Source organism: Phocoena phocoena, chromosome 16 (assembly GCF_963924675.1).
Source record: "Phocoena phocoena chromosome 16, mPhoPho1.1, whole genome shotgun sequence".
NCBI classification, from domain to species: Eukaryota; Metazoa; Chordata; class Mammalia; order Artiodactyla; family Phocoenidae; genus Phocoena; species Phocoena phocoena.
Genome location: NC_089234.1, coordinates 30517924 through 30534495, shown reverse-complemented (window position 1 = coordinate 30534495; position 16572 = coordinate 30517924). Strand labels below are relative to the sequence as shown.

The 16572-nt window shown below is 46.2% G+C and overlaps 1 protein-coding gene across 1 annotated transcript in view; it reads right to left on the bottom strand.

The window, feature by feature from the left end:
- The window catches only part of SLIT1 (slit guidance ligand 1), a 169413-nt gene that overhangs the window by 128444 nt on the left and 24397 nt on the right, over window positions 1-16572 (bottom strand). The window contains exon 4 of the mRNA XM_065894433.1: window positions 11417-11488. Within this exon, the coding sequence (XP_065750505.1) occupies window positions 11417-11488 (72 nt within the window). The remainder of the gene's footprint in view (window positions 1-11416; window positions 11489-16572) is intronic.

Genomic DNA, 16572 nt, shown 5'->3' with positions numbered 1-16572 from the left:
ACAAAAGCAAAAATAGACAAATGGGACTACACCAAATTTTAAAACTTCTAAGCATCAAAGGACACAATCAGTAGAATGAAAAGGCAAACTGTGGAATGGAAGAAAATATTTGCAAATCATGTATCTGATAAAGAGTTAATGCCCAGAATGTTTAAAGAACTCCTACAACTCAATAACCAAAAAAAAAAAAAAAAAAAAATCAAATAACCTGATTTAAAAATGGACAAAGAACCTGCCGAAAAACTTTAGGCATTTTTCCAAAGATGATATACAAATGGCCAACAAGCATTTGAAAAGATGCCCGACATCACTAATCATCAGAACACAATCAAAATCGCAATGACACGTTACCTCACACCCATTAGGATGACTATCAAAAAACCAGAAAATAGCAAGTGTTGGTGAAATGGTGCAACCACTGTGGGAAAGAGTGTGATGATTCCTCACAAAATTACAACTAGAACTACTATATGATCCAGTAATCCCACTTCTGGTGATAGATCCGAGATTGTACACTTACAAATGGTTAAAATGATAAGTATTAGGTTATGTATATTTTACCACAATTAAAAAAAAAGTTATAGAGGAAAAAAACAAAAAGAAGGTATTAAAGAGGCAACAGTCAGTTTTGCCAGGGGTGGGAGGAACTGAGGAACTGTGACAGGGAGGTAACATTTCAAACAAGCTAAGGGAGAGATGTGGGCCCATCTGTCCACCCTGCTCAGGTGCAGACAGTGGGAGGAAGGGGAAGAGAACCCTCTGTGGCCCCCTGGCTATCACTCATTCCAGACTCCTCATTCTAGAAGACAGAGCCCGTCTACACCTCCTTCCAGGCCGAGATCCACACAACACTCTGTAATTGTGGGGTCCCTGCTCATGGGGCAACTGCACCCTCTCCATCTACCTGTGTCTCCCACACCCTTCAACACCTGACTTTAAACCTACCTTCCCAGAAGACTCCTGAGCAATCTCTTTCTTCTTCCTGTTTCTCTATTTTCTAAAGTTTTCTATAACGAAAGGCAGTACAGCATGCTGGGTAAGAGCATGCCGTGCATTCAAAGCCTAGTTCTGCCGACAACTAGCTATGTGATCCATTTACTTAACCCCTCCATGCCCCAATTCTCCCAACTGTAAAGTGGGGATAACAATGGCCTAGGACTGTAACAATTAAAATGAGAAAATGCGTGGAAATTGTTCGGCACGTAAGTGCTTAACAATTGTATTAAACTCTCTTTTTAAAAAATACTGGAATGATTGCTCAAGCATTTTTAAATGCCTTATTTAACTTAAAAAAAAAACCTCTTATCTTTCTTTGCTTTTCTCTATTTTCCAAATGTTCAATATCATAGCAAAATTATTTATGTAATGTTTGAGATGGTTTTTAAAAATCCTCACTCCCCTAGAAGTTATTCACAGCAGCCCCCTCCTGCATCCCCGCTCTGTTCAGAATCTTCTCCATGCTTATGAATTGTTTATTCCGTAATGATTTTATCAGGCTGTAGGAGAGAACTGGCGGCTTTTCATTCCTTTGAGCCCTTGTAAAAGGTCCCCAGCAGGACACGATCCCCTGTGGATGACCCATCCACAGCTCTTGCCCCCAGCCCTCCCCCAGGCCCTGGTTTCCAGCTGGCTGTCCTTATTTGTGAAGGCTCACAAAAGTGTGGTTGTGAGGCAGTTGGGGGGCAGAGCCACGGCCGGGGCTGTGCTCAGGACATCCATCCATGCTGGGCAAAGTCAGCCACTCTGGCACATGGTCCGTCAATCTCAGGCTGGCTGCCCTCTTCCGCAGAGGCTCCTGGGCCGACCCAGTAGGACGCGTGCATCTTCACTAGAGCTTTGACAGCAGGCACAGATTTAATGATTGGAAAGCACTTTGAGAGCCCAGAGTGCTCCATAATTGCCAACTCATAATCCCCAAATCGCTCTCTGCACGGCAACAAGAGGTGAAGCGTCTGCCCTTGGGAGGGCTTTGTTCCTGTGGCTCTCACACCAGAACCAAGTTGGGCAGAGACAGACAGGGGCTCTGCCCGAAGAGGGGTCCCCACCTAAGACTCAGCAAGCATGCTGGGGAGCAAGGCTTCTCAAAGTGTGAACCAGATGGGCTTGACAATAATGCATATCCTTGGGCCCTTCCACACCTGTTAACTCAGGGTCTCTGAAGATAGTGCCTGGGGGTCTGCATTTTAAAATCCTCTAAGTAACTCCCACACTAACTTGAGTACTGATGGTTTAGAGGTAGGTGCATGGGTCTGGGGTCAGGGGGACCTGAGCTCAAGTCTCAGCTCTGATCCTTATTGCCTGAGGCCTCAGCAAGTCTGACGCTAGACCCACAAGATCTAGGTATTCCCTAAAAATAAAATTTTCAAGACTTTCACAGTCATATCAATTTGGCAACACCCTACATGTCCCCTGGGGGCTTTATAGTGAGCACAAGTGGATTAAAGGGGCTGAAAGGGGCTGAAAGTAACTCCACAGAGAAACTTGTTTGACCTCAAACTTCCCCAAACCTTCTCACCAAGGAAGCCTCTTTCTATCATTAATGCCAGAAACACCTCACAGACTTAGTATCTCACAGACAAAGCTCCTGAAGTTCCTTTCTGGGAAAAGGGGGTCCAGGGAGTGAGGGAGGGCATCTTAAGGTAGTTGTGGCAGGAAGAAGCCCCATTCCTCACGCCTGGGGTCCTCGGCGGGTGGCAAGGACGGTTCAGTTCCGCAGATCTGTTGCCGGGAGTGGACGTGTCACAAGAGCAAGGTCGCCTTCCTGCTTCGGGTAATTTCCCTCAGAGGCAAGACAGATCCATTTTTAACAGCTCTTCATTTCAGCAGAGAATGCCCCCTGCCTCTGATGGGGGCTGGGGACCAGGATGGGACGGGAGGCTTTGTTCTTCTGACCAGTGCTGACAGTTTAATTAAACCCAGCTCGAGACAAGGTCGGTGGGGTCAGGCATTCTTCAACAGGGCTCCAGCAGAATATCACACCCCCGCCTCTCCAGCCACCGAGTCCCGGTAATGAATTATCCTGGTCCTTACAGCAGGGATATAAATAAGGGGGAATCAATGCCCTCGGCTGCCCTTAATCACCCACCCCCACCCCTTCCAGGCCCAGCAGAGACACAAAAGGTCAATCTTGTCAGGGCACATATTGGTTTCAAGGCTAAAAAGAAACCCAGAGGAACTGGGTTTCCAGAAGCGGCTTCTGGACTAGGGAAGGGAATGCAACCAGCAAGAGGCGGGATTGCAAGGCAGCGGGAGAGACTCCTCCCCAAATCTGGGAGGACAGTGCACAGGCGGCTGACGCTCACGGTGCTCCCCACCCAAATGTGGGTGAAGCCTCGGTTTTGCTGCTATAAGAGAAGGAGGCAGGTTCGAATTTGTCCCTCTAACCCTAGCCACAACCCCTACGTGCATCTGCAAAACAACACCTCCACACCCTCTCATGGGCGCCTATCAGGTGATGAAGCTGATCTTCAGCCCAGGTCACCTGCCACCGGGATATAACCACCCCAGGCAGGAGATACGGGTCCAGCCAGGCAATCATTTCCCCCACACACACTCCAAACTGTTGGTAGGTTAGAGGATACAGACTGCTTTCAAAGAGCACTAGTGATAAACCCTCACCTCCTGCAGAGACAGCGCCGCACCTAGCCGTCTTACACAGCTGTCAAGTGTTCTCAGCACCGACCACAGTGCCTGGCTCATAGGAGGCCCTCTGTAAATGCTGGGTGAGTGGGTGTGTGGGTGGATGGGCAGGCAGATATGGAAGGTGAGAGGGGAGTTGGATGTGGTGAGGGGAGGAGGAGGGAGGGTGGGTGAGGCATGGGGGGATAGATGGGTGTATGGTAGGTTTATGGGTATGTTGGTAGATGCCTAAGTGGGGGGTGAATGGGTGGGCTTGGTGGGCAAATGAGTAAAAGACTGGAGGGGCAGGCAGATGGATAGGTGGGTAGGAGGGTGTTAGATGGGAGGACCAGTGGCAGGAGATGGAGGATGGAGGGATGGGCGGATTAATTGATGGGTTGGTAGATGGGTAAATGGGAGCACAGATGAGAGGGAGGCTGGCTGGGTGGTGGGTAGATGATAGGTAGATGGGTGTAGGAGGTGGGCAGAGGGCCGACGGCTGGGAGGGGGTGGATGATATGCAAGGATGAGCTTTAGCATCAGACAGACCAGGGTTCAAATTTGCCTCAACCCCTTGAGCAGGTCACAAATCCTCTGAGCTTGAATATCTTCATCTGTAAAAGGGAAAAATTCACTGATTTCCTGAGCATCTACTATGTGCTACCGAGCTTACACCTGACCTGAGAGGGAGTTACACCTCTCTTGAATCCCCACGAAAGGCTGTGAGGCAGACATTATTATCTTTATCTGATAGAAGAACAAACGGGCTCAACGGGGTTCAAGGAAGTGGCCCAACATCATTTATCTAGTGTTCACTTTAACTCAGACAACAGAGGTTTTCCAGTGCATATAAAAACTGCGAGGTCTCCTACCATAAAAATATTATACTCTTTTTATCCAACACCTGGGAAATATAAAAAAGAAAAAGCCACCCAGAGATAACCCCTGTTGGCATTCTGTAGTCATTTTCCTGTGCACGCTTTAGAGTGATTTGTTTAGTGACCATATTGTCAAGACAATTTTGCATCCTGGCTTTGGTATCACAAACATTTATCTGTGTTACTTTGTCTTTCATAAAGGCCATTTTTGATGATGATATAAATATTCCATCAAGTGTATATACCAACATTTACTTAACCATTCCCCCAAGGCGGGACATTTCAGTTGTTTTATATAGTTTTCAATATTCCATATTTCAACATTCTGAGTTATGCTGCAATGAACATGTTTGTGGTCATATTTTATTGACTTTAGGGTCAATCCCCAAACGTGAGATTTCTAGGTCAAGGTTTAAGCCCATTTTCAGACTTCTTATGGTCCCTTGAAGGCCTGGTGTCTAACTCCAACCCTATTACCAAACTGCTCTGTGGTCCAGGACAAATCGCCTCTCTGGGCCACACACCCCAAACGTGGAAAGAAATGGACTAACCCAACACGTGGAGAAACATTGGTGAGGAATAACCAGCAAGAGGATTTCAACTGCCGAAGCTACACACACAAAATCAGTTGAAACGTGGGCCACACCACCTGATGTGCTTTGTGACCACACCTTACCCTGCACATTTGGTCTCTCTCAAACTTGTTTTCATGCTGATTTAACATACGGCCTCTGGTGAAAAAAAAAAAAAAAAAAAAAAAAAAAAAAAAAAAATCCATTATTTGCTCCAGGTGGAAAGTATTAGTAACGGATCCCTCAAAGCAGAAGAAAGGTCAACAGATGAGAGGCCACAAACGCCAAGCCCTGCATCGTCTCTTACCCTCCTCCTGAGGGTAGGCCCCAGAGTGTGACTACACCAGGAGGTCCCATAGTCGCCAGCACAGCTCCTTGGCCCAGAAGTGAACTCCTGACCAAGCATGGGCCAACCAGAATCCTTCCCCAGAAATCTGGGCTGGGACTGGAGACTCGAGGAGATCTGAGCTCCAAGGTCACAGGAGTAGGAGGGGAGTAAGCACGGTGGCCAACCAAAGTCATGGTGGAACTGAGATGTTGCTGGTAAACCCAAGACACTGGTTTGCAGGGAGGAGTGGGACAACAAGGTAGACAATCAGAAAGAACTAGAAACATCCCTCACACCCTTAGTCCCAGCTGTGCCTCACTTCCTGTCATGGGAGCCCGTGAGTCTGCTGCTTGCGCCTTTATACTACCCCGCCCACCCCAACTCACCAGCCTGCAGGGGTCCTGTTTCTGGAACCAGGAGTGCCCGAGTGCTCCTCGGCAAGACCACTGGGAGAGTTACGAGAGATGTTTTGAAATGCCAGATGCTCAGGTCGATGGATTGTGGGGGGAGGGAAGGTAAAGAATATTAGCGGGGCTTCCCTGGTGGCGCGGTGGTTGAGAGTCCGCCTGCCAATGCAGGGGACACGGGTTCGTGCCCCAGTCCGGGAAGATCCCACATGCCGCGGAGCAGCTAGGCCCGTGAGCCATGGCCACTGAGCCTGCGCGTCCGGAGCCTGTGCTCCGCAACGGGAGAGGCCACAACAGTGAGAGGCCCGTGTACCGCAAAAAAAAAAAAAAAAAAAAAAAAGAATATTAGCAAATAAGTCTTTAAGCACTTGCTCCTGTACCCTTCCCTATAACCATCACCAAGGTGAAAAATTCAGGGCCCAGACAACAGGGACAAACAACCAGATCAATAAAAAGGTTTATTTAATCATTTCCCCCCAGAATGTGCCCTTTTTGAGATGACCTGAACTGGAGAGGCATCAGGAAGTACTGCCCCTGGTCGTGAATTCGAGCTCTAGGCTGATATAAGCGGGGCGTGCTGCACAGGAGTCCTCCCCAAAGTCCCATCAGCTTGCACTCCTATGCTTAGAGGTGGGCTTAAGAAATAACAAGAGGAAACAAAAAGACAACCTATGGACTGGGAGAAAATATTTGCAAACGATGCTACTGAAAGAGATTAATTTCCAAAATATACAAACAGTTCATATAGCTTAATATCAAAAAAACAAAACACCCGATCAAAAAATGGGCAGAAGACCTAAATAGACATTTCTCCAAAGAAGACATACAGATGGCCAACAGGCACATGAAAAGATGCTCAATATTGCTAATATTAGAGAAATGCAAATCAAAACTACAACGAAGTATCACTTCACACCAGTTAGAACAGCCGTCATTAAAAAGTCTACAAATTTAAATGCTGGAGAGGGTGTGGAGAAAAAGGAACCTTCCTACACTGTTGGTGGGAATTTAAATTGGTGCAGTCACTATGGAGAACAGTATGGAGGTTCCTTAAAAAACTAAAAATAAAGCTACCATATGATCCAGCAATCCCACTCCTCGGCATATATCCAGAGAAAGCTCTAATTCCAAAAGATACACGCACCCCAATGTTCATAGCAGCACTATTTACAATAGCCAGGTCATGGAAGCAACCTAAATGCCCATCGACAGATGAATGGATAAAGATGTGGTATACACACACACACACACACACACACAATGGAATACTACTCAGCCATAAAAAGAATGAAATAATGCCATTTGCAACAACATGGATGGACCTGGAGATTATCATATTAAGTGAAGTCAGACAAAGAAAGACAAATATCCTATCATATCACTTACATGTGGAATCTAAAAAAAATGATATAAATGAACTTATTTACAAAACAGAAATAGACTCACAGACAAATAGAGAACAAACTTATGGTTACCAAAGGGGAGAGCAAGGGGTAGGAGGAGAGATAAACAAGGATTTGGGGATTAACATATGCACACTATTATATATAAAATAGATAAACAACAGGACCTTCTATCTTCAATATCCTGTGTAAACCATAGTGGAAAAGAACATGAAAAAGAATGTGTGTGTATATACAGATAGACAGATAGATGATAGACATAGATAGATGGATATCTGAATCGCTTTGCTATACAGTAGAAATTAACACATTGTAAATCAACTATATTGATACTTCAATTTTCTTTAATCGTTAAATAAAAAAAAAAAAAGAGGAGAGCTAAAGAAAATAGTCTCCCTATACCCAGACCCAGCTATGCTCCTGGATAAGGAAAGGCTTAGAGTTAGGGGCCAGATGCCTGGGAAGAAAAGGCAATAAGTGTTAGAGAAAGATTCTGGCTATAGAGCCTAGAAATACTCCTTTGCCCTTGGAGCCAAAGGGCAACCAAGCCTTCCATCAGGGGCGGGGGGGTCCTTCCTCTAGAAGTCCCTCTGATGACTGCCGACTGGCCCTGTCCCCAAGGCAGCCAGCCCTGGGCCACCGGGGTGAAAACATCCAACGTTTCTGGAGGCTACTGCCTGCCCTGGATCCCAGTCCCGTAGGGTGCCAGGAGTAGGAGTCAGGCAGACTCCTGTCCCCTTCAATCGCTCTTCTACTCCTTGAATAGAGCTCCTTGTGCCAGCCTTTGGCTATAGAATCTGGGTATTTAAAATTCATTAAAGCGCAGAAGTCCTTTTCTCCAGGACTCCTCTTAACATATAAAGCCATGAAGAGCACTGGGCAGGGTGTCCAAAAGGGCTTCATTACTGGCCCTGTGGAGGTCGTTTCACCTCTCCAACCTTGACGTTTGTCAGTAGTAAAACCAGAGACAGTGTCTGCCCTGCAGGGTCACAGGAGTCAGACAAGACAGCGTGCACAGGAGGACCAGCTCCACTGCAGGGCCCTTCACTCACCCACACGTCAGGGACACAAGGAACGTCTGCTGCAGGCTGTCCTGGATACTGTACATGCTCAATCTCAGTTCAGCCTCAGGAGAGCCTAACAGTGCACAGGTAAGAAAAACTCCACCTGAGTTACACCATGAAAAACCCAGGACTATATGACACTTGACTTCCTACTCCCCTGTGCTACCTCCCATTCCACTAGGGATCCTGGTTCCCCAGACACCGGCCAAGAAGGCAGCCACACTGGCCACACGGTATCACCACTCTCAGGAGAGGGCCCAGGGACATGCAGGGCGCTGATGCCCCTGATGAAAGGTAGACTCAAGTGCTGGAGGGAGAGAGAGAGACCCCTGCAGAGCTGTCCTCTCCCCTTCAGCCCCACGAGCTGGTGGAGGTTATGGTGAAAGATGCTGGCCCCTCAAACTGTGAATAGAGCTGGAGGTGACTGCAAGCAAAAGCCGGGAGGTTTGTGGATTTAGATTCACACGATAGGGTCTTGGATATTTTTAAATAAATGAGGGATAGATGGAAACAACCTATGTGTCCATCAGCAGAAGAATGGATAAAGAAGATGTGAAATATATATATAATATATTATATATATTATATATTTATGTATAATATATATTTATATATTGTATATATTATATAAAATATATATTATATATATATAAAATATACAGTGGAATATAATTCAGCCATGAGAAAGAAGGAAATCCTGCCATTTGTGACAACATGGGTGGACCCTGAAGGATTATGTTAAGTGAAATAAGCCAAAGACAAATACTGCATGGTATCACTTATATGAGGAATCTAAAAAAAGTCAAACTCATAGAAACAGACAGTAGAAAAGTGGTTCTGGAGCTGCAGAGGCTGTGGGATGGGGAAATAGAGAGGTTGGTAACAGAGTATAATCTAACATATAACATGATGACTATTGTTGATAACACATTCTTAATACAACTGAAATTTGCTAAGAGAGTAGAACTTAAATGTGCTCAAAAAAAAGAAGATAAATATACGAGGTGATGGATATGTTAATGAACGTGGCAGGGGATCCTTTCACAATGTGTATGTATATCAAATCATCAGTGTACACTTTAAGTATATTTCAATTTTATTTGTCAATTATACCTTAGTAAAGCTGAAATTTAAAAACAAATTAAAAAAAATTTTTAAATAAAATAAATGAAGGAGGATCAAAGCAGTGCCCAGAGCTTAACAGCAACTAGGCACATGTTCCAAACCCTGGATGGTGAAGGGCATCAATGTGCTGAAGGGAAGGGAACCCAAGCAGGCAACTAATGCTGGGAGAATGGGGGCCAAAGCTTGAAAGGCTAAGGGGGCTTAAGAGAAGGAAAAAGAAAAGTACAGAAGGAGATCAAGAGAAAAAATGTTCAGGATGAATTTTTGCAGAGAGGCAGAGCTGTGATAACCGCCACAAGAGCCAGCTCCGAGAAAAGACAGGGTGGAGAAAAAAGGAGCTGCTGGGGCCAAGTCAGGACAAAGCCAGCTGCCAGCACGGGACCAGTAACAGCATGGACCTTGTGGCCCAGCCCTGGCCCACAGGTTAAAGGGATGTTAGGGTGGCTGCACCTGCTAGGAAGGGTCTTGTGCCTTCAGCAATCAAGGAAGAAAAGTAAGGCACTCACTGTGTGTGCCTGGCACCAAAGGGCCAACCTACCAGTTGTAGGAGGACTGACAGAGAAGCCCCAGTATGAGCCCAAGGGTAGCAAAGACCAGCAGAAGGGATCATCACTGAGGGATCATCTCCATTTCTAGGGAGAGGCCTCCAGGCCAGGAGGAGTGGGACAACAAGGTAGACAATCAGAAAGTGTCTCTCCAGGAAGAGACTGGAGAGACCATTTGGACAAACTGAAAATTAGAGCTCCGCCCTAAGGACAAAAACTGGAAGGCAGGATCAATGAGAAATTCTGGAGCTGCCTGCAGACCACTGGGCTTATCAAGAGGTGGCAGTCATGACAGAGGTGGAAGGAACTAGCCATGTTTAATCAGAGCGGAGGAGATCAAGCTCCAGACTCCACAGGCACGCCTCTCAGCACTCAGGTAGCCCCATGGTGCTGACTCCCACGCAGCCCCCACCCTTCAGTCCTACCTGCACCACCCACTGCACCTCCGGACTCACCTGCACCTCCACCTAGAAGGTGTCCTGTACTCTTCTTTAGGGAAGAACCGGCAGCCTCAGCATCTCACACCGTGCTTTGCTGGGCATGCAGAAGGTCCCAACCAACGTTTTTTCAGGTTGTTAATGACGACTAAACCTCCCAACTCAAAATTCAAAAACCTGACAGCCCTTCAAAAACTGAACAAGAGTACTGTACATGGTTGTTCTAGGTACTTACAGAAAGCAAAGCTAGAGAAATCATAAATTATTAGAAAGCAGATTTAGGGCTCAAAGTTAAGAAAATGTTTCTTTTATGCAGATCTGTCCAACAATGGAATTGGTTGCCCAAGGAGGTGGTGAACTCCCCATCACGAGAAGTAGCCAAGCAAAGATTAAAAGACCATACATACGCTAAGGAGCTGCAGAAGAGAGTCCTCAGGTAATCTCTAAGGTCCTGTCCTGCCCAAGATCCCACAAAATGAAATGTACAGGAGAACAACTACAGACATATCTCGTAAATCATGGAGCAGCAGAATTGGCCACTACCTTTTAAACTTGAAAGAAGTACATTTACAGCAAATACAAGTATGACTTTATGCCATGGTTAATAAGCTCACAGACCTCATTACTCTGAGTTGAAAACAGAAACAGATCCCAGAAGGGCTTATGTGAATGAATATTCCACCCAAGACAGGTTACGAAAGGCAGCGAGAGATGCATGAGTACGGTCCTCCCCATAAGGTCTGCCATCATGGCTGACAAGCTTGCCCACCCCGAGGACATTCCCATACCACACTGTCAGGGGCAGCACACAGAATTGGATAGACTGCCAATTTTGTCAAGTGCTTGCCATGAAGAAAGGCCCCGCAAAGCACCTTCCTACAGTAAGCCGGCCTTTGATGCCCTGAACGATGCCTGCCAGGTGAGGAGCACAGGTGTCATGGTCATGGAGAGTCCAGGCCCCACTGACCACACACTGCCCCCTCAACCGGGTGAGAGATAAGACCACAGAGAGAGCTTTCTTCCATGAAGCGTCACTCACAGCCTCGACAGAGCCTGGTTATTCTGGAACAGCAGTTCTGGTAATGCGTACAGCTGGTTCCGGTTGAGTCGTCTAAAAAAGAGAAGAGAGGAGGAGTTGGAGCTGGCCGGGGAATCCAAGGGACTTTTCAGAAAGCACTGGATTCAGAGTGAGAGGGCCCAGGGCTCAAATCCTAACATGTCACTGTATAACCCCAGAGAATCCCCTTCTCGGAGCCTCCGTTTCTTCATCTATATAAAGTGGGAATTCCACGATCCAACCCTTGGGGAGGACAAGAATAGAACATCTCTGAAAGCCCCTCACCCAAGGACCTGACATGTAGTGGACAGTCAGTAAACAGAGCCTCTTTCCTTCCGTTACGCCCTCCCATACCCATCATCATCATCACTTTACATTTGCAAGGCCCCGTGTAATTAATCAGGCACTGATTCAAATATTATCTCAGTTTGTGAGCTGGACACCTGACTACCCTTGAAAAGTGAGATATACCCTAATGGGATAGGACTGGCCACAGGGTTCTGATTCTTTATTGCTTTCATCCACATTTGGCTCAGTGGTGACTCAACTTTTTTATTGTCTGCTTTAGGTCTTTTTTCAGAATGAAAATACCTTTATTGATTTTTTTTATTTATGAAAATGCATGCTTAATATTTTTAAAAGCCTCAAATAATAGAAGAAAAAGCATTCGGCCACCTGCATTTTCCTCACACAACAATTTGTGGATGTCTTTCCATGCCAAACAACAGAGGATGACACTTTTAATCATTTTATTTTTAGTATGTCCATCATTTTTTTAATTTTTAAAAATTTTTTATTGGAGTATAATTGCTTTACAATGTTGTGTTAGTTTCTGCGGTACAGTGAAGTCAATCAGCTATATGTATACCTATATCTCCTCCCTCTTGGACCTCACTGTCCCCCACATCCCACCCCTCTAGGTCATCACAGAGCACTGAGCTGAGTTCCCTGTGCTATACCACACGTTCCCACTAGCTATCTATTTTACACCAGATGGTGTATTTATGTCAAACCTAATCTCCCAATTCATGCCACCCTCCCAATTCCTCTATTGGTGGACAGACAACTATTCAGTATTATAGACACAGGCAGGAGTGAGACGTCTGGTTCTGGAATGTGGCCTGAAAAGACAACGCAGAAAGGACTCAGACTTGTCCCAGGAAGGCAGTGAAGTTTAACCAGACTCATCTTGCCACCTTAGGCAACCAATTCTCTGACACTGAAGTGTAGCACTCCAGCCCAACTGGGGTGGGGGGCAGTGACACCTATAAAGTATGGAACCTTGGTAATCACACTGTGTCTACGGACCACCTGCAGGGACATCACCAGGGAGGTGGTAAGAGCTGCACTATCCCAGGCTACCCCAGAGCTGTTGACTCAGGATCTGCATCTCAACCAGGTCCCCAAGTGATCTGGGTGCACGTCAAGGCTGGAGAAGCACTAGTGTAAAATGCAGCCCCTGCCCTCCAGTCTACCGTATACATATTTTAAAAAATTTTTATTTATCTTATTTTTGGCTGTGTTGGGTCTTCATTGCTGTGCGCGGGCTTCTCATTGCGGTGGCTTCTCTTGTTGTGGAGCACGGGCTCTAAGCACGCAGGCTTCAGTAGTTGTGGCTTGTGGGCTCTAGAGCGTAGGCTCAGTAGTTGTGGTGCACGGGCTTAGATGCTCCGCGGCATATGGGATCTTCCTGGACCAGGGCTCGAAACCGTGTCCCCTGCATTGGCAGGCAGATTCTTAACCACTGTGCCACCAGGGAAGTCCCTCTGGTCCACTCTTGTGTCACAGAGCCCACCACAGTGCCTGGCACATAGTAGGCGTGCAACACATTTATTTGCCAAATGAATACATGACATTAGCTGAGCTCAGCTAGAGGCACAAGAGAGGTTTGGGTAAAGCTTTGGGGGGTCTAAGAAGATGTCCCCACATACGGGGGCTGTCAGAGGGCTATCTTTTTTTTTTTAAATAAGCTGATCTTTAGATATGTAACCAATTTTCTTTCTTTTTTAAAATATTTAATTAATTTATTTATTTGCTTACTTATTTTGGCTGTGCCGGCTCTTAATTGCAGCATGCGGGATCTTTAGTTGCAGCATTCGGACTCCTCAGCTGTGGCATGCAAACTCTTAGTTGTGGCATGCATGCGGGATCTAGTTCCCCGACCAGGGATTGAACCTAGGCCACCTGCATTGGGAGCGTGGAGTCTTACCCACTGGGCCACCAGGGAAGTCACCATCAGAGGGCTATCTTTGATGAGAAGGTGAGGTTTTGAAAGTAAAACTGGCAAAGTAGATTGGGAGCAGATCCTGTCTGGCCTTGAGGGCCAGGCTAAGGGGTCTGAATTTTTTTTTAAACTTTATTCTATAATTTTATTTATTTATTTATGGCTGTGTCGGGTCTTCACTGCTGTGCACAGGCTTTCTCTAGTTGTGGTGAATGGGGGCTACTCTTTGCTGTAGTGTGTGGGCTTCTCATCGCGGTGGCTTCTCTTGCTGTGGAGCACAGGCTCTAGGCACACAGGCTTCAGTAGTTGTGGCACACAGGCTCAGTAGTTGTGGCACACGGGCTTAGCTGCTCCGCGGCATGTGGGATCTTCCTGGACCAGGGATCGAACTCGTGTCCCCTGCACTGGCAGGCGGATTCTTAACCACTGCGCCACCAGGTAAGCCCTACCGTATACTTTGAATTTCTCACAACCATCTCCTTTAACAGTTCTAGAGGATGATAAACCAACTGGAAAAAAGCTTTCTTTTGCTGGGAGGGAGGAAGAAATATAATTCGATGTAGCCAGTAGTAACTGGTCTGTGGTTACCTCCTAGGAGGTCACTTTTCATCTGATATGTGAGAAAGGTACCATTTTCTAACACGGTACAATTAGGGTTGCAATTTTAGACAAGCTGTGAGAAGTTTACTCTAAAGGGCAGGCTCCTAGGGAAACACATCACTGCCTCGGAAAAAAAGGGACCACCAATGTAATCTTAAAGCAACAGGAGTAGACATCAGATCGCTCCAAGTTCCTTAACCTCGTCTAATAAATTAATCCTGTATTTACACTGCCTGGAAATCACTGGGTTTTGTTTTGTTTTGTTTTCCCCCAAGACCTTCTCATTTTTCTGGCTTTAATTTCTGAAAAACACTTAAGAGGAAACGGCTAGTTTAAATAGCTAGTTTAAAGTAGAAAATCAAAAGAGGGACCCAGGGTGGTGAGGGACCTACAGGAAGCTAAGAATAACAACAATAGTAGTGAGTCCCAACTAGCCTTACCTTACTCTGTGCCAGGCACCAGAATAAACGCGTTACAGGCATTACCTCACCATCAGAGGGAAAGCAGAATGAAAAGGTGGGTTTCTCTCTCGAGTACAAAGCATCACGGTCATGCACATACCCTCCCGTCTTCTCCCAGAAACAACCCCAGGGGGACGGTTTGACCACCACCATCTCACCACGTGGCTGGGCTCTCAGTTCTCAGAATATGTTTGTAGACTTCGTTGAGCTGTCTCTTTGATAGCTGAGGGGACTGGGATGCCCAGAGATGAGTGGCTCACCCAAGTCACCACCGAGTGGGAGAGGTGGGTTCTGAAGCCTGCCTTTCCCCGTCTCCCACCTCGGCAGCCTCCACGTTACACGGTCACCCTCAGCCGGCCCAGGGTGACCGAGCGCCCCGCCCCCCAACATCAGACAACCGATGCCTGTGACCCACCAATCCTCACGGCCGGCAGCACCGCACACTTCTGCTTCTGCGCTCGAGTCTGTAACTGCGCACAAGAACCAATCATGTCTGTTCCCAAGCTGTTTATGCCAGAGGTACTTATAGTTATATAATTGAACTGACGACTACCTAAATGAACGAAATATCAATACTAGCGTGAAAAGAGAGAGTCATCTCTACAAAAACTGGTTGAATGCCTTGGTAAGAGTCAATAAAAGGAAAGTTGTTAATTAAAGAGTTGTGGAATTAAGTAAAAGACTGGGCGGCAGGGGGCGAGCAGGGGAGTCATAAAAGAAATTCAGAATTCTCCTGCCAGATTGCTTCCAAGGGCCTTCTAAGAATCTCATTCCACCTTAAAGAAACCAAAACCAAAAATCGTAAGCAGGGTATATGTGTGTGGTTTAGGCGAGGAAAATAATACAGAACTCCAATCAGCATCTCACACTAAAAAGTAAGACCTTGGCCAAAAATAAAAAATAAACAAAAACGGGGGCGGGGAGGGTCAGGAAATGCACATTATATATTTTAACATAAAATGAAATGTTTAGAGTATGTATGGGTTTTATGACTCCCCACTTTATCCAACTTTTATGATTAACTGATCCACCATTGGTCTCTGACAAGTCAGAGGAGAGGGCCATCCCCAGCACTGGACGTCCCCAGGGACAGAGCAATCACACACCCCAGTAACTGCCCACCACGCAGTTGCTGGTGACCCACTCCGGAAGAAAGGAACTGGAAAAGGACAGAAGGGACAAAGTCTGCAGTGACACATTATGACTCAAAAAGAAGCACCATGCCCAGCCTTGGGTGGCAGCAGCAGATGTGACATGGGCCACCAATCATATCTAGACTCCTTCCCACCCTTTCTCCTTCCCCAGGGCATGGCAGTTCCGGAGCTGGAGCCGGAATGGGTTAGGACCAAATCAGCCCCTCATAACCAGGTCATGAACGTGTATTTTGTTCTGAGCCTTTTAAAGAAAACTAACACAGGATGAATTATCTGTTCTAGCTTTGGGCTCCTTATGGCTCCATTTTAGGCCTGGATGAGGAAAAGTTCAACTTGGTTTTTCTCCAGGCAGCAGGAAGGCAATGAGACAACCATATTCTTTCCATTTATTTAATACCTTACTTTCTCTGAAGTAAAAGAGAAAAGTAAGGTATTAGGTTACAGCCATTAAGAGCTCGGGCTCTGGAGGCAAAATGATCTGGGTTCTAACCCCCGTTTCTGCACTTAACCATTTAATAATCATCTCATAAGGCGAGTGTCTGAACTTCTGTGCACCTCCGCTTCTCTGTGGTATCTGTAAGATACCACTGACCACAGTGTTGTTTTAAGGATTAAATGAGATATTAGAGGACAAAGCACTTATCTTGGTGCCTGGCATAGAGTAAGGCAATCAGTAATAGCTATAATTATCATCATAAA